Source organism: Exophiala xenobiotica (genome assembly GCF_000835505.1).
Source record: "Exophiala xenobiotica strain CBS 118157 unplaced genomic scaffold supercont1.6, whole genome shotgun sequence".
NCBI lineage: Eukaryota > Fungi > Ascomycota > Eurotiomycetes > Chaetothyriales > Herpotrichiellaceae > Exophiala > Exophiala xenobiotica.
Window position 1 is genome coordinate 942,170 of NW_013562489.1, and position 17,124 is coordinate 959,293.

The window sequence follows — 17,124 nt, forward strand, 5'->3', positions numbered from 1 at the left end:
CCTGCTGCAGAAACCAGTCAGTACCATGCTGGCATTCGGATGGGTCTCTGATGACGGACGGTACGCTTTGCCATTTGTTCCGTTTGCTTTCTTTGATCAAGTCATCGATCCGAAGAAGCGATTCGTTTGAGAGCCATCTTGCGTGCCGTCTAGCCTTTGTAGCCTATGTATGTGAGTACAACAGGTGGCTGAGTTCCGTCAGTCAGAGGGGGGATGTAGCATCAGATGCCAGATAACGTCCACAGTACAATGAGGAGAATGGAAGCAATGAAAGATGTGAGGGACAGGTGGCTGAACTCCGTCAGTCAGAGGAGGTAAATAGCATCGGATGCCAGATCGCGTCCACATAAGGCCAGGTACATTTAGGAGAATGGAAGCAATGAGAGATATGTGACGGCTTATATGCCTGAGAGACGGCTCCTGGATATTGATCACATGGGAACAGCGGTTCGAAGTGAATATCTCGGGGGAAATTGAAGCCATGTGACAGCAAAGTGAAAGGGGATCGAAAAGAAACAGACGTTCGATCTGATGAATATAATGAAAATAGAGCCTTTGATATGTGCCGTTGCTAGCAGGATATCAAGCTTTCTGACCTCTTCTCTGAATCGCTTTGACGCGTCCACCTTTGATCGATGTGACAGCCTGCCGCAGGTGAACTTGTCCTTGGTGCCTCTTACCGTGCCATCCTGAGCGAGAAGACCTTGGCCAGGTGCACTAGACTATACCGTCACAGAGGAACTATTCATGCGATCCAACCTTACCAAGTAATGAGACGGTTCAACGCGTAACGGTCCCGAGGCGAGCGGGCAGCAAGTAGTAAATTGTTTGACCCCATTACCGTCTCTTGAATTCTCGTGAGTATTGATCGTTGACCATCATCCTGCTGCCCATATTCTTCACTCCTCCTATGTGTCCACCTTGTCATGACCATCCTGAAGCTCCCGAAATTGTCCTATGAGCCTGTCGCCTCTTCTGCTGCCTCCGCATCGGTCGGAGCGTTTCAGAGGAAAGATTCGTGGCTGTCACGGCGGGGATTCGAGCGACATGATAGGGGAGACTTGCGAAGCGACGGCAAAAACTTTTGTTAGATACACCTTACCTTGTCGACGAAAGGACAAGACCATCGGTGCGGAGCGCAGCCTAGTGCGGTGAACCGAAGCAGCCTTGTCACGTGGCGCCGAGACAACGCTTTGTCCTGAGGTATCTCCTCCGCAGATGGATCGTTGTGTGGAAAGAATCCAACATGTCCCTACCTTGACGACACCATTATGCCCAAAGACCTCAGGCGCTGTTCCTTTCCGCAATCCATGTATATCGTTCTAGCCAGCAAGCCTGTACATCACGCATACAGTCCCACCCAGCCTTGCGTCTATCACAAAATACTCGTATTATTGCATTGCGTACAAAATCCTCGTTCACGAAATTGTCCTTTTCCTGAATTCCAGCACAGGCCCGTGCCTCTCCGAAATCAGCCAATCTGTCAATTGGTACTCGCCAGGCTTTTCACGTCCAAGTCCTAATTCGGGACGCCCCTCCCCTGTGTGGTCACCTTCCTTAAGCCTGATGTCGAACAGCCACATCGTACGCGCAATGGCAACGAACAGTTCCATGTATGCCATGTTTTTGCCGACGCAGTTCCGCGGACCAGAACTGAAGGCATTGAACGCGGACTTTGCTTTTTCCACGCTCTCAGGTGTGACATCAAATCCGGTGACCAAGGAGTCAGATCCTGCAATCCATCGCTCTGGAAGAAATTCGTATGGCCGAGGATAATATTTCTCGTTGTGGTGAATGGAGTAAGTCGGGACGCCGACAACCATGCCTTCGGGGATGGTGTGTCCATCGATGTTAGCACCGCCAGGCAGGACTTGTCGGTCCAGAAGGCCGGGCACTGGTGGTGACATTCGCATAGCTTCATCGATGCAGCCTCGAAGATATGCTAGACCGGTGAGTTTTGCGCCATATCTGATTTCTTCGACGTCGTCAAAGGCGGAGCGGACTTGCTCTTGCAGTCTAGAAAGCGCTCGTGGTGTGCGCATCAGATAGAAAAAGCAAGCAGACATTGCCGTTGAAGAGGTATCGGCACCGGCACCAACCAGCAGCGCGGCTTCTCCCACGAGGTCAGTTGGTTTGAACTTCTCGCCGGTCTCGGGATCCTTAGCATTCAAGAGATGGTGGAAGAAGTCTTTGCGCTGGAGTTCATCGGCTTTATCGGCATTGGCATTCTCCAGAGCGAAGCGCTTCTGGACCAGCACCCCGATTTGTTGTCGATACATGACCTTTTGCTTGATATTCTTGTTGCCAGTGAGCAACAGAATCTTTGGCTTCATCAGTGGGAACACCAATTCCCTGATCGGAAGGAATGCAATCTGGGCGTGATGTCAGATATGTACATTTGTTGGAATGGAGCGGACACTCACACTTTGCTGAAAGCTGGAAGACGACAAGATGAGCTCTTGGATATAGGTGAAGCCATTTTTCATGGCGTCGAAGCTTGACCCGAAACAGAGATCTCCAAGGACATCAAAGGTCAGGAGTGTAGACCAGAGGCCAAGATCACGCTCTTTGCCCCAGCCAGGCTCCTTCTCGTCACCATCCTTAGCCTCTCCTAAATGATTACACCAATCCCGGATATTGGCAACGACATATTTCTCCAGGTTCTTCAAGGCACCTTCAGCAAATGCGTTGTTGAGCAATTTTCTCCGAGCGGCGTGCAGTTGACGATCTGATAATGTCTGGGTGGTGATACCAGGGTTGATGCGCAAACCAGCATATGTCCAACCTGTCTTAATCACGTTGGCTCGTCGGTCCGCGTAAATGTCCCGCAGAGCGCCTGTGGTTCGAAAGGAGAGTTTATCAGGTGCGAATCGGACGACGTCCCCTTGCCAGTGCATCAGCATCGTAATGTTTCCCGGGAGAAGAGTACTGCCTACCATGTTTCTCGTGCATCAGATGTAAGTTGAGAAATCTCCTTCCTTGCCAGGCTGATCTTGCTTCGGGCCATTGCGTCAGTTTGGCCAGAAGAGGTCCGGGATATTTGGCCAGAGGGTGGAAGTAAACTCGATATATTGCCAATGCAACGAACTGGTGACTAATTAGAACAACCGTTCGCTGGAGGAACACCATAGACACTCACGTAGAGGAATGTCACCGGCACCAGTGCGGACAGCAATGTCGGGACTGAAACCACAGCCATGGCGATGTGTTGTTCGAATACCTACGGGGTCGCAAGAGACGATCGGACTAAGAAGCCAGGGCTTTATAGTTCACTGGAGAATGGTGCGCTGATCGTGGCTCCCAGCTCAAATGCTACCCTCATGCTGACAGCCAGAGTGCCATCATGTGCTAAACGCAAAGGAAGTCATCGAAGTTGCTTGCTCGAAGCAGCCAAGGTCTTATGTCTGCAACTGTCGCTCCTGGGCTCATGAGTGTCCATTGCTTGTGGTCGAAGGAAGAAAGAAGAAGCTCCACTAGACCTGGAACAACCTCGCCCACACACCGCTTCAGCGGGTATCATTACCGACCGAGTCAGTCGTGTAGGGTGAGGTTTACTATGAAGCGATTCGTCCAAGCGGTTCAATCCCGGCGGGCGACCCAAGTTCAGAATAGTACATGCCGTGAAACAGATCAGCGTGCGCCGTTGGCAATCATCCCACAACAAACCCCTGCGCAGTGGAGTATGACACACGCAACCCTTTCGAGCAATGATTTCGGCTTGGTTGTCAGCATTTGGTCCTGAAAGGGCTTGCACTACTCGTTCTACCCGTACTCGTATGGCATTGCCGAGCTGAAAAGACGGATCTCGAAGCTTTATCAGAATTGTGTGTACGGAGTACCAAGTACAACAACGGGACCGCGCAACATAAGGACAAGACTTCGACTTAGCCTACTCGTAGTGAAGTACCAACAATATGGTCTCCACCATTCTGCTTGACGAGTCGAACAGGACCTCGGCATGAGGCTGATCGGCATGGCAAGTCAGCAGGTGGGGCATGTGTCGCGATGAAAAAAAAAGATGATTTTGCCATAACAATCGGGTTCAAGGACAATGTTACCTAATCACGGTGACCTGGAAGCGATAGAGTCATGTCACCGAGTCAGCGGTTATAATAACAACGCCTACATTTCTCAGCCAAGCGCATCATGACGCTGTTCGAAGGCGGTCCTTGGTTGGTGGCTGATCTGTTGGCTACATAAGTACTGTCGTGACTGTCACAGTGTCAGAACTCAAAATACCAAAGCATAGCGACTTTACGAGTAGCAAGGCTCCTGCAGAAGGATGTGCTTATCTGGAGCTGAGTCTATGTCACACAAGACCTCTCGAGAGGTCATAGGCTGACGGAACATCCTCGCAGAGATCCTTGAATCCTCGAGGTTATAGCTTGTGGTGCCCAGGAAGTTGGCGCGACAGGCAAACCCCCTGCGTTCGGACCAATGACTTCGTATCACAGGAATTCAACGGTTCATAGTCCATGCACACGTCCATGGCATTTAGGAAAGAGTCCGGAGCTTGCTGATTCGTCTGAATAATCTTGGGTATCATCACTTGTCATTTCGAAAAGCCGTTAGCTTCTCGAAAGAGATTCCAATGTCACGGTGAGACAGGCGCGGTCTCATCAGTCTTTTGCCCATCGTTAGTAGGAGTGATAACTGCGAGATGGAATGAAAAGGAAGATGAAAACTTGCAAAGAGGCATTTTCCAACTTGGGCGAACTCGCAACCATGAGAGGCACGAAGGGAGTCTTCACGAGACTCCGTGCATGGGTGACTCGTGAGTTCTTCAGCCGGGCGGCTCTTTCTCCAACTGTCCGGCAATGAAGTTGAAGTTACCCCAATATTTCTCTTCTGGGACTTTGGCTCCATGGCAATTCTACGAATTCGATACGGAACAACTTTGTCTTGAGCTCTGAGCTAGACTTGGAATCATTTTCGTGTCGGGTTTCGTGCCGTGAGTACTAGTATAGGTCATATCTTTTATCTGTACACGAGAGTTGTTGGCTTGCGCTGGTTCGGTTACGTACTTGGCATTAACCCTCAATCATCACACACAGGTATCTTCATACGAGGTATAGCGCATCAGCAAGGACAGGAGGACAGTATGGATCTATCAAAGATATCAGGCCTTGGTTTCGTGGGATTAGGGGCCATGGGACTCCCCATGGCCGGCCATCTCGCGTCCAAGCTGCCCGAGAACATCCAAATCTTTGTGTTCGATATCAACCAAGCAAGTGTTGATCAGCTATGCAACGACTACCCGAAGAGAGTGGTCAAATGTTCAAGCGCAAAGGAAGTGGCAGACAAATCAGTATGTCTCGACTTTATCTGGCCAGATGTGACTGGCCATGGCTGACTGTATGGCAGGAAATCATTCTGACTATGCTTCCGGAGGGCAAGCATGTTCGATCAGTATACATGGAAGGGGGTTCTGACACGATTTGCTCGAGCGATGTTGCCGGCAAATTACTCATCGACTGCTCAACAATCGATACTGCCAGCAGTCTTGCAGTCAAGGATTACATCAAAGAGAAATTTCCCACGACTTCATTCTATGACGCACCAGTCAGTGGCGGTGTGGTGGGAGCTCAGAAAGGGACGATAGCATTCTTCTTAGGATGTGATGGAGCGGATCCTAACCTGCCTCAACTCATCACTCTCCTGAAGATGATGGGCAAAGAAGTAATCCCCTGCGGTGGGCCATCCAAGGGACTGGCCGCCAAACTCTCCAACAATTACCTATCAGGCATCATTGCCATTGCCGTCTCAGAAGCGATGGACATGGGGATGCGATCAGGACTGGACCCCAGAGTGCTGTACAAGGTGTACGGGGCGGGTACGGCGCAGAACACTATTTGTGACAGATTCTGTCCTGTGCCCGGAGTGTATCCGGAGGCTCCATCGTCGAAAGGCTACACCAACGGATTCAAGGTGCAGCTGATGCGAAAAGATTTCAATCTGGCTTTGGAAATGGCCAAGCGGGTAGGCGCAAAGAACGTCCTCGGCGAGGCTGGATTGGCGACATATGAGGGTGCAAGCAACGACCCTAATTGCAGGGATCTGGACTCCAGGGTAGTGTATAGGTATCTCGGGGGTAGAGAGGATTGGCAGAAAGATGCCGACGAGGCTACGGCCAGCAAGCTGACATAATGCGGTTTCCATAGACGCAATCAGACAGCACCAGTTGTTGGATTTACCCTTTTCAGGCCAATACCGGCCCTTGCATTTGCTTTACTGCTTTTCAGCCTTGCTCAAGCATCGCAGGTGATGGCCCTATGAGCAGTTACTCTGATCCAGCCTGACTGAGTTCGGGGTAACAATCCAGCGTGGCCATGAGTGACCGTGCAGCACCGGTGGTGGCCGTGCCGTTCTCGCCATGTGCCCCCGAGAAATTGGGGAAGTCGGGATCGAAGTTTGGAGAAGACGAAGATGCCGAGCACATCCAAGGACAATCACTCTCCGAATGCGGAGCGTCGAGTAACTCGTACCATTGACGAGCAATGGAGGGGCTCTCGAGGGGTAGAGTAAATAAATGAATCCTCAAGCCGAAAGACTCCCCTTCTTTGCCGTTAAACCCCTCGTGAAAGAAAAAAAAAAGAACCGAAGCACCATCAAGGTCAGACCGTCTTCTCTCGAACTCTTCTCGGATTGACACACCCTTTTACTTGTCACCACCACCACCACCAAAAGACGAACAATACCATCGACCGACCCGCGCTACTTCGTCGCCTCGCCTGGACCATAAGAGAGAGACAGAGAAAGAAAGGGAAGAAAAGAAAAGATGTCGTCCGAAAAGCCCAAAGTGACCTCCTCCACCGACCCAGCCCTCCGGCCTCTCCATGAAGGCCTGTTCGAAGCCGGTCTCGCCATGCGCCGCTCCGTCGTGGGCGACACATACGTCGACCGGGCCCTGGCGAACGGCAGCACCGAATTCTCCCGGCCGGGCCAAGAACTCGTGACGGAATGGTGCTGGGGATACGCCTGGACACGGCCCGGACTCGAACGCCGCGACCGCTCGCTGCTCAACATCGGCATGCTGATGGCGCTGAACCGCGCTCCGGAGTTGGCTGTGCACGTCAGAGGCGCCCGACGCAACGGGCTCTCCGAGACGGAGATCAGAGAGGCGATCCTGCATGCCACGACGTACTGCGGCGTGCCGGCCGGCGTGGACGCGATGAAGGTGGCAGAGCGCGTCATGAATGAGATGGCCGAGGCTGGTGAGATGCCGAGAGAACTGGGTGGGAAGAGCAAGGATGCTTGAAGTCACAAGTACTAGTGCCAACCAACTGACCCTCGGAGTGGCACACTAGCATTGTTACCAGGAAAAAATAGGGAAAGGGGAATTGAAACAATAGATGAAGATCATTGCCGACCTCGTGATCTCTTTTTGATGTGATTGTATGCTTCGCTATGCTTTGGTAATATGTGGAGTATATGATGTTTGCATTCCCCAACCACGCTGATAAATGCACCAAGTAGATCCAAATACAAGGCTTTTTTGGGCGGCCGTGAAGAATGCGTATCGTGTTATACAATCTGAAGATTTCGTACCTGCTCAGCAAGCGTCTCCCTCAGCTCGATCCTTTTTGTGCTCGACCGGCGGAACAGCAGTACTCTCGTTCGTGCTCTCGTGCTGAGCCTTCATACGCTCAAAGTCAATCGAGGTCGCTGCCGTCGTCGCCTTGGACCGTAGTGCCATTCGAATATCCGTAATGGAGCGTGATTTCCAGCTATCGTAGTTGCTCATGCTCAGTGGGAAAAGGACCTTATTCTCCGCTGTAGCGATGAAGTTCTCCGCCGTCGGAGCAGGCATGCTCGTCAACACATCGATATCGGCAGCAAGTTCGCGGCAGTAGGCGTCGAGTGGAAGATCGTTCACGTCGCGACCAAAGGGGTTTTCGATTTCGTAACCAATAGCAGCCAGACCCAGAATGATATACGCTGCAAGGATAGTTCCGAAAATGGTCACCCAGCCGAGTGTTTTGTAAAGCTGGAAAGGAAGGGCCAAAATATAAACCCACGTAATCTGCGAGATGGAGATCGAATAGGCAATGGGTACCGGAGTGTTCAACACACGCTCGGTACCGGTAAGCACCTCGGCCAAGGAGGTGATGTTGTTCATGACGTGGGTTTGGTGAATGGGAATACTCAATTGGCCGTTCCTCATAATCTCGTCCATGTATGCAGAGAGATAAGTCAGAATTTCGAGAGGCAGATTGCCGAGATTGTCGGTGGAGCGCTTGATCAACTTGCGAGGGTTCGACTCGGCGAAGGAGATGCCCAGATATTCACCCGCAGTTTTCCAAGAATTTGCCTTTCTCGGTTGCAATTTTGTTTGGTCTGCTTCTCCGGCGAGAGTATGTATGTTTGCAATCAGTGGCTGCAGATCGGGATATTCGACCGAGGGCTCGAATCGAAGACGGTGTTTGAGAGCCACGGCGAAAGCGTTGAGAAGATTTAAAGCCGTCAATTTCCCAAGAAGATCAGCCTTGCCTTGCTCTTCGCTCACATCATGTCGTTCTTTGGTATGGATCCACATCAACCTAGCCATATTTCTGGAGGTGACAATCAACTGTGCCCAGTACTTTCGGCCTTCCATGTATCTTTCGTACGCGGTAGAGGAGCGGAATGACAGAGCAAGAGAGACCACGAAACCGGTGATGGTGAGCAGAACGGAGTTGATGCCCAGATTGTGGACAAATTTGCTGATACATGTGATTGCTGTGGCCCAGCCACCGGCAATTGCAAGGGGCAAAATCATCTTGGGAAAAACGCTGCCATGCAAACGTAAAAAGTACGGTAGCTTTGAATGATGGTTCATGTCTCGAGGTCCGAGGAAATAGTGATCGATATCCATCGACGCCTGGGTATTCTCTCGTAGAGCCACCGGCTTGAAAGACGGGTCCCGACCTGGTGAGGGCAGAAAATTCGGGTTCGAGGCAGTTGAAGACGCGGCGTCCGTGACTTGGAGCCTGAGGTTCTTGTCGTGATCCATGGCGACTGTGTGCGAGGCTTCGACCATGTTTGCTGGAAAGTCAAGTGCTCGGGTCAGTAACAGAAATGGGATATTAGTGGGTGAAGGGCAAAGTCAATGATGATGGTGGTCAACACCTGAACCAAGGAACCACAGTGTGGAAGAATTGTAGGCACAATACGCTTACAAGCAAGGAAGAATAAGAACAGAGGTAAGCAAGAAGAAAAGAAAAATAAAAAGCTTCGAACGTTGGAACGCGGAGTAAGCTACGTAGTAGGTAAGCGAGGAGCAGGGTAACAGACGCAAGTCAGCCACCAACGCCGTCGAGGCTCAAATAAGGAGCTGAAGAAGAATCCTCTTGCGTGGACCTACGGGGCCCTAAACTTCTCTGACGGGCTTCTTGATCACACTGCCTGGGTGACTGCTTTGGTTTGATGGCTAGCCAGTGCTCAGGCGGTCGAGGCACGGTCGCAGTCTTGCCTCAACACACGGCCTCGTCCGGAGTATGGCCAGATCTTCACCATTAGGATCAATCGAGACTGGGAAAAGGGTGAGGCTTTTGTATATGGACTCGAGCTGAAACAAGGTTGGGGGTGAAAATCATCCAAAATAGTGGAATGGAAGAGAAAAGGGATAAGCGCCGGGTGATGTGATGAAGTCTAGATCTTCTTGGCGGGGGAAGTACCAACGCTAACTAAATGGCCGACGGACCACTAGCCAGGCACTCAGGCACGCCTGGTGAGCCTCACTGCCCGAACCCCTGAAGCGTTATGTAAGAGCCACGTAGCCCAGGATCCTTCGATATGTGCTGGTGAGGCCGGTCTAGGGAATTTTTCGAAATACATGGTAGATGGGCGGTGAAGTCTGTGTCGGATTGTTGAGACTGATATCCGTACGGGGAAGGGACAACATGTTTCAGAAGATGGACGGATAGCCGTGGACAGCCAAGAACAGCCCTTGACTCCCTGGCCCCCAGAATGTCGGGAGGACACTCTGGAGAAGATCAGGTAAGCAAGGACACGACTTCACCAGACCATGCCCAAGGCTTCACTCCAAGCAAGAGGAAAGATTGGAGGGGATCATTCTCCTCTTCGATGGGAGTTGATCTTTCTCTTTGATATCCCTACATCCTTCTCATCCCGTACTATGTGCATAAGATCCTTCTCATCTCATAAGGTCCCTCTCATCCCACAAGATCCTTCTCATCCCATACCTAAGATCCTTCTCGTCCCCCAAGATGATTCCGCCGGACTCAAAGCCATGTCACGTGTCACAGAGTACGCCCGATCCGGTAACAGGTCTGCTCGCATCGCATCTTATCATCTCGGCTGGCTGGGAAAGCACCGTTTGGATGGATTTGGCATCGAGACTGTCCATGCCGGTTCTTGTGCAATCTCACAGGTTCCAGGGCCCTTTAGCCCCCCATGCTTCACTGCTGTGTAACCTGCAAAGTTACGGGGTGTCGGACTTTTGTGGCGCGGAAAAAGCCCTGCAATGCAAGGGTGAAGGATTCCTTGATCAGATTGGCGAGCAGCACGCAGCTGGGTATGGCAAGTGAATTATTGGTCAAAACCGAGATGTCAAGACCGGGGAACCATGAAACCAATTCGGCTCGCCCAGGATGTATCCTTCACACCTTCCTCTGACTTGTTCTTGCAGAGACACAGAGCTCCTTGTGGTGTCTGACTATGCTTTCGTATACACGATTGCCGGCCATTCTTTCTCATTGCATTATGCCGCCATTCCAAGACTTTTTGTTCACGCATGCCATTCTCTAAGTCTTTCCCTGCTCTCATGACAGCCATCGTCAGTCCCGAGAATGATGGCCGCTGTACCACCTCGTTTCAAGTTCGTGGCGATCGGCCTCCTCTTCACTGTCATTTTCTTCTGCATATGGCTTCGGCCACCATCTATGGGCGTTCCGTACGTCTCGGATCTGGCCGATCCCTCTTCTGTACAAGTCGATGCGCACGAGTTCAGCGTCTCAGCAAACCCTTACGCCAAAGACCGATCCATATACCGAGTGCCAAATGAGACGTTGGGCTTTCAAGAAGTCTATATGATTTCGTTACCGTCGCGTACGGACAAAAGAGATGCTTTCGCCATGCAGGCTGCACTATCAGGAATCACATATACACAAATGGACGGGGTAGATGGACATGATGTGCCGGAGAAGGCCCTGCCTTTCGTATGACTAGCTTAAAGCATTGCCAAGCTCATGGCTAACAGGATTCTCAGACAATGGAGCAGAGTGTCAATGCCATCGGTTGCTGGCGGGCCCATCTCAATGCCCTTCAGAAAATTGTGCGTGAAAAAGTGGCGACGGCATTGATCTTCGAAGATGATGCGGATTGGGACGTCGCTTTCAAACAACAGTTGGTTCAATTCGCACGAGGGTCTAGGTACATAGTGAAGACCCCCGAGCACGAGGTTCCTTTTTCTCCTTATGGCGACAACTGGGACCTTTTGTGGATAGGTCACTGTGGAAGCTGGGTCTATCCCGAAGAACGTCGACGATTCTTCGTGATCCCCAACGATCCTACGGTTGAGCCACCTCAATATCGTCAAAATGTGGATGCTCCAAACATGTCACATTGGGAGGGACCCAACGGGGACAACAAGACCAGGATAGTATTCAGGTCGGAAGGCGCAGTCTGTACAGCTGGATATGCAGTCTCACAGCAAGGAGCCAGAAAAATACTCTATCATATGAGCATGATGCCATATAACAGTCCCGTCGACTGGGGATTTGCCGACCTCTGCAAGGACATGCGATACAACTTCACTTGTGTCTCGGTGTTTCCACAACTTATTGGTGTCTCTCGACCAACGGCGAACACCAGCAAATGGAGTGATATTGGTTATGGCGACGACTCCCAACGGACGGTTGAAGCTGCGAACTCGCCACACTTGGTCTTCTCAACTCGGCTGAACATGGCAAACCTCCTAGCCGGGAGGACAGTCTTTGACAGCCAGTACCCTGATTCGACTCCGCCGCAAATGAATATCGAAGACATTGGGTCGGCTGTTGGTCACGTCGAAGAGCTCAACGATGCAGTCTGATATGACGGAGACGTCCTGAAATCACCTGAAGGCACAAGTCTTGCTATCACATACCGAGCAATTTCTGTTTTGGACGCCCGCGTACGAGGGCTGATCGCAAGACCTTGACCATAGGAAGCGGTGGTCACATAAGACTTTGCCCCTATGCCGAAGCAAGCAGTCGATCTTGGCTCGCTCGACGGTGGAAGCAACCGACCGAGAGAGGCATCTCGCACGGATCTCGTCTGGCTGCCGGCCACGTCCGAGTAGACCTCCAACAAATGCGGTCAAGATGAGTAACGCCATGAGCGAGGTCACTAAGCCAGCTTACGAGTAATCCAGCCTTTTCTCGCCATGGTCGATGACGAAATAAATCTGAGACACGCGCATTTCGTGTAACCCACGCGTGATGATGACAGACTGATACCCAGCGAGCCAGCAAATGTCATTCGTGGGCTTTATCGATAGTAAATAGAGCTAATGCAGGTACAAGACCGCCACGAAAACTCTGGTTATCTCGGCGTCCCATACGCAGTAGTACCTAGGTGCTCGTAGTAGCAAATTATTGATGCAAGGTCCGGTAAGGGGAACAAGTGCTACGTTCGGGTACCTTACATTCCAAAATCCACACTGATGACACGATCTGAGTCTCTCTACAGCACTGGAAAGCAGAGGGAAGAGAAACCCACCACTGCGGGAAGCATTCGGTAACCTGCATTGGCCCCAATGACCAATGTTTCATGGCTGGAGTGTCACAGCCGTGTAACCTAACATAGGATCGCCATCTCGGATCTGTAGCGGGACCGACGACACCGGTGAATTTGAGATTAGATTTCCACCCTTATGGAGGGTTGAACTCACAGTCGAACATGTGCAGCAACGAGCAGCTTCTAACTAGCCCCCGTACCACACTTGGTATGTATGGGTGCTCTTATCAGCGATGCAATGGTCAACCCGCCTGTCCAGTCGCCCTTGTTCAGGGCTTAAAGGTCAATCTCCCCCGTTCTGACCCTTCGTGTACACCTGGGGGCGCATTCCAGAGACATCTTCTGAATGTTCTCGTCCCCTCCTTGCTGCGATCGCCTTGCCCTGTATTAGAGTCTTGCTTCTTATCTGTCGTTTCCTGTCTACTTGCGCCTTGATGCGCGATCCTTCCATTATGGAGCCGAGCACCTCCCCTCGTAATATCAATCCTTTACATCAACACTACAGCTCGCGAAAGTCTCTACGATGGGTCGTGTTTCTGGTCATAGGGGCGCTGGCCGTTATTCTCCTCAGTGGTCAGAGCTATGCGCCTGATACTATACGTCGTTCCTCGAAAGCGAAGGCCAGATACCTTAGTCCAGCCAAACTAATGGAGAGGCCTATATCGAAAGATCTCCAAACGATACCCAAATTAATCCACCAAAGCTGGTCCTCGACCGAGCTACCGGCCAAATTCCAGCGATGGAGTGCGACGTGCAGACAACAACATCCAGACTGGGAGTGGGTGCTATGGACGGATGATGACAATGAAGAGTTGGTTAAGAAACATTTCCCTTGGTTGTTGAGCACATATCAAGCTCTGCCTGGTGTGATCTACAAGGCAGATCTGGTGCGCAACTTGTACATGTATATGTTCGGAGGGTGAGGTGACATGTCATACTGTCAACGCGCATTGACTGACAGGTCCTAGTGTCTACGGAGATCTTGACGTCGAATGCCTCCGACCGGCTGATGAACTATTCCAAATTTACAATGTGTCGACTGTTTCTCACGCCAGACCCAGACCTCAATCCACGCACAATCTGCAGAAGAATGGTCGCAAGGCCTTCTTTGGGAGGATGGGCCTTGACAATGGCGAACCGAACTCGATTCCGAACGCATGGATGGCATCAACTCCTGGTCATCCATTCTTCCTCCTGGTCCTCGAACACGTCATGAAGAGCATGCGGGAAGGGTCAGGCGAAGACAAGTCACCCGAGGAGGTTACTGGGCCGGCCGTGCTCTTCGACAGAATCAACGAGTATCTTGGGGAGGAAGGCAAATATGAAGGAGAGAGGCTCGACAAGTATGTCTCCAAGAATCCGACCGCGAAGCAATTCACGCCACGGAAGGGTCTGGGCCATTCGATTGAGGTTCTGCCCTTCCAATATATCTATCCCTACTCGTGGCAGCGAGATGGTGAGGCTTTCCGTGACGTCTGCTGGGCGACCAAGGAGACTTTCAGCGCCGAGAGGTGCAAACTGCTTTTGGCGACGGATCACTGGCCTAGCTATGCAATAACATACTGGAGTCACACCTGGGCCGGAGAAGGTCATGATCAAGGCAATGTGGACCATTTGGACATCGATGAAGAAAAGAAACACGAGAAAAAGGAGTGACGACGCCTTCATTCGCCAGGCTATCGTTGAAAGCCACACGAATCTACGAATGATATTGACAGAGGGATAAGAAGCAAGGTACCACTGGCGGCCGCCATGCTGTAGTGAATGTGGAGGATTTGAATTTTGGATTAGATATTGAGCGTCAGGCGTTGGTGGAAACATCAAAAAAGCGGCACAGATCTGGCTAAACTGTACGGAGTACGATGATACAGAATGGATCATGTTCAAGGCCGGTATTATAAGTATGGGTGCTGGGTCAAGATACAGCTGTAATGAAGTTATAACAGCTCTTATTGTTTCACCGTCACGGCTGTTTTTCCTGCTAGGCATCAATCTCAAATACTGGACGTGCGTCAATCAAAGGAAGGCTCCCACGATCAGGGGAAGTACTAGTACTCCGTGTACTCCGGACCACTGTGGGTGACGAGGCTGCACGAGGATGGTACCTCGGTACCTTACAGTAGGTAGAGGGTCGTGATGGCTCTTAGTCAGCGCCCGATACTCTGAGTCAAATCGTTATCGCATGCGGAATCATCGTTCATTCCAGGCCTAACCATCGTCGTCCCAGAAGCTGTTGAAGTGGAAGACCCAAAGCGATTGAGATCGCACTATCTCAACAGCCAGATCACGGACCAGATTAAGTCTCAAGCGGCCAGCCTCGTACCGAAAGAGCAATCTTCAAGGGATGCAGTATCTCGAAATCTCCCCCACCCTTCGCATAAACTACACCATTCACCAGCCTTCCCCTTCTTCTTCATCCTCCGCCTCATCACCTCGATCAAAACCCTGGGTAATTCTCATCAACGGCCTCGCTGACGCTCAAACAACATGGGCCGCTCAAGTCTCCGCCTTCACGTCCGCGGGGTACACCGTGCTGACGTACGACAACCGGGGCATTGGCCTCTCATCGCGTCCCAGCAGGGGCGACGAACGCTGGACCGCAGAAGACATGGCGTCCGACCTGCGCGCCCTGGTGACAACGCTCGACATCCCGCGACCCTACCACGTCCTTGGGATTTCCATGGGCGGCATGATCGCGCAGATGTACGCGCTCAACTACTGCGGCGGAAATGACTCCTCATCCTTGGAACTACTCAGCCTGACGCTGTGCTGCACGTACGCCGCGCCGGGCCCCTTCTGCACCCGCATGTTCGGTCTGTGGGGCGACATGGCGCGGAACATGTCCGTGTCCGATGTCATGCGCGACGTGCTATTGTGGTGTTTTACGCCCGAGTGGTTCGCCGATCCGGCGCACCAGAACGAGTTGATCGAGATTGAGGCGGAAATGGCCAAGACGGACGAGGAAATGGGCCGAGACGCCTATCTGGCGCAGTTGAACGTCATCACTGCGTTTGACACAAGGAAGCACGTGGGCAAGCTGGCTGGCCTTAAGGTCGATGTCAATGTCCTAATTGGAGAGCGGGATATTCTGATTCCGAATGTATTGTCGAGGGAGTTGGCCGATTTGGTCGAGGGTAGTCACTGGATAGTGACGGAGGGTGGGCATGCGTGTAATTGGGAGTATCCGGACGAGTTCAACAAGAAGGCCTTGCAGGGGTTCAAGGCAGCGGAGGAGAGGATGGGATTGTGAGAAAATTGCCTGGAACAGTCGTGATGGTGTGGGTTGTTACAATGTAAGTGATGGTCTCTTGAGACGAAGAGTGATCCTGCCTCATGAGCGTAACGGTGTCGGAGGCCGGCCTTCATCGGTGGAGGCCCAGTGCCCGTTATCACCGGACACATGACAAGCCTCCAACTAGGTAGGCATGCCTTTGCTGCGATAAAAGAAAGGGGGGACTACTCAGCCTTGTGCTGCTGAAGGCTTAAGTTCCGGTCAGGTCATGGTGCTCCACGATGTACACCATAAGCCTAGGAGAATGGCAGATTCGACTCTCTTAAGAGTATACATCTAATCCCAAAAGCTCTCTTCTTGCGGGTCTCAGCTTGATGTATGAAGTCGCCAAGTTACAGTAGCATCTCACGAAGTCATATGTCCATCCCCGAGACCGGACGTACGTGTTGCTTGCGTACGAGAAAAGCGGAGAAATATCACCCCGCCTATCTCACATCACCTCAACCCCCTTCTCTCCACAGTATTTATTTCGAATAGAAATACTACGTAGAGCGCTTCGGGAGATAAAATTCGAAAGCTACATCCAGCAGATCTCGAGGATTCCATGCTGAAAGCAGGGACGCAACGGACCGCCCACCAACAAATCGCCAGGAAAGCCCCCCATCAAGAGACATGTCTCGCATAGCCTTCGCAACCTCCATCGCCCACGTCGGCGTCGCCCTGGGCCACACTGTTCGCTCTTCTCTTCTCTTCTCCTCTCCTCTCCTCTCTATCCCACACCCACACTCACACCCACACCCACATTCTTCATCGCCATCTTCCCGATCCCTGACTAACTTAACGATCCGTCGGACGGCCAGATCTTCGGCCTAGACGTCTTCTCCCGGCCACAATGGTCCTCACTGCCCAAGATCCTCTTCGCATACGCTCGAGTAGGCTGGTACCAGGGCTCCATTCTCTTTACGATTGCAGGTCCGTTAACCGTTTACTTACCTCTTACGAGAACTTTGTGCTTTCTGGCGCACCGCACAAGTGTCACCATACCTCGTACGGATACTAGTATCTAACGAATCAATTAGGCCTTTACACATACCAACTCTCCCAACGCGACCCGTCAACATGGACGACCATCGACCGCGCCATTTCAGCCCTGACGTTGGCGCTCTACTGGG

The 17,124-nt window shown here is 51.7% G+C and overlaps 7 protein-coding genes across 7 annotated transcripts; 5 read left to right on the top strand and 2 right to left on the bottom strand.

Annotated features, from left to right (window-relative positions):
• Positions 1 to 1,418: 1,418 nt before the first annotated feature.
• Positions 1,419 to 3,199, bottom strand: PV05_09649 (uncharacterized protein; the record flags this gene model as incomplete). The annotated part of the gene is made up of 4 exons (XM_013455998.1): positions 1,419 to 2,372; positions 2,424 to 2,884; positions 2,937 to 3,087; positions 3,140 to 3,199. The coding sequence occupies 4 exons, from the start codon at positions 3,197 to 3,199 to the stop codon at positions 1,419 to 1,421; spliced, it is 1,626 nt and encodes a 541-aa protein (XP_013311452.1).
• A 1,687-nt stretch (positions 3,200 to 4,886) lies between these two features.
• On the top strand, positions 4,887 to 6,178 carry PV05_09650 (uncharacterized protein). Its single transcript, XM_013455999.1, has 2 exons — positions 4,887 to 5,308; positions 5,365 to 6,178. The coding sequence occupies exons 1-2, from the start codon at positions 5,102 to 5,104 to the stop codon at positions 6,145 to 6,147; spliced, it is 990 nt and encodes a 329-aa protein (XP_013311453.1). The 5' UTR covers positions 4,887 to 5,101; the 3' UTR covers positions 6,148 to 6,178.
• Positions 6,179 to 6,532: 354 nt separating this feature from the next.
• Positions 6,533 to 7,498, top strand: PV05_09651 (uncharacterized protein). The gene has a single exon (XM_013456000.1). It carries the CDS (start codon positions 6,779 to 6,781, stop codon positions 7,256 to 7,258), a length of 480 nt encoding a protein of 159 aa, XP_013311454.1. The 5' UTR covers positions 6,533 to 6,778; the 3' UTR covers positions 7,259 to 7,498.
• PV05_09652 (uncharacterized protein) lies at positions 7,107 to 9,223 on the bottom strand. Its single transcript, XM_013456001.1, has one exon. It carries the CDS (start codon positions 9,017 to 9,019, stop codon positions 7,553 to 7,555), a length of 1,467 nt encoding a protein of 488 aa, XP_013311455.1. The 5' UTR covers positions 9,020 to 9,223; the 3' UTR covers positions 7,107 to 7,552.
• A 1,567-nt stretch (positions 9,224 to 10,790) lies between these two features.
• PV05_09653 (uncharacterized protein) lies at positions 10,791 to 12,034 on the top strand (the record flags this gene model as incomplete). The annotated part of the gene is made up of 2 exons (XM_013456002.1): positions 10,791 to 11,159; positions 11,210 to 12,034. 2 exons carry the CDS (start codon positions 10,791 to 10,793, stop codon positions 12,032 to 12,034), a joined length of 1,194 nt encoding a protein of 397 aa, XP_013311456.1.
• Positions 12,035 to 12,982: 948 nt separating this feature from the next.
• Positions 12,983 to 14,719, top strand: PV05_09654 (uncharacterized protein). Its single transcript, XM_013456003.1, has 2 exons — positions 12,983 to 13,639; positions 13,689 to 14,719. The coding sequence occupies exons 1-2, from the start codon at positions 13,155 to 13,157 to the stop codon at positions 14,374 to 14,376; spliced, it is 1,173 nt and encodes a 390-aa protein (XP_013311457.1). The 5' UTR covers positions 12,983 to 13,154; the 3' UTR covers positions 14,377 to 14,719.
• A 215-nt stretch (positions 14,720 to 14,934) lies between these two features.
• On the top strand, positions 14,935 to 16,268 carry PV05_09655 (uncharacterized protein). The gene has a single exon (XM_013456004.1). It carries the CDS (start codon positions 15,065 to 15,067, stop codon positions 15,968 to 15,970), a length of 906 nt encoding a protein of 301 aa, XP_013311458.1. The 5' UTR covers positions 14,935 to 15,064; the 3' UTR covers positions 15,971 to 16,268.
• The last annotated feature ends 856 nt before the right edge of the window (positions 16,269 to 17,124 follow it).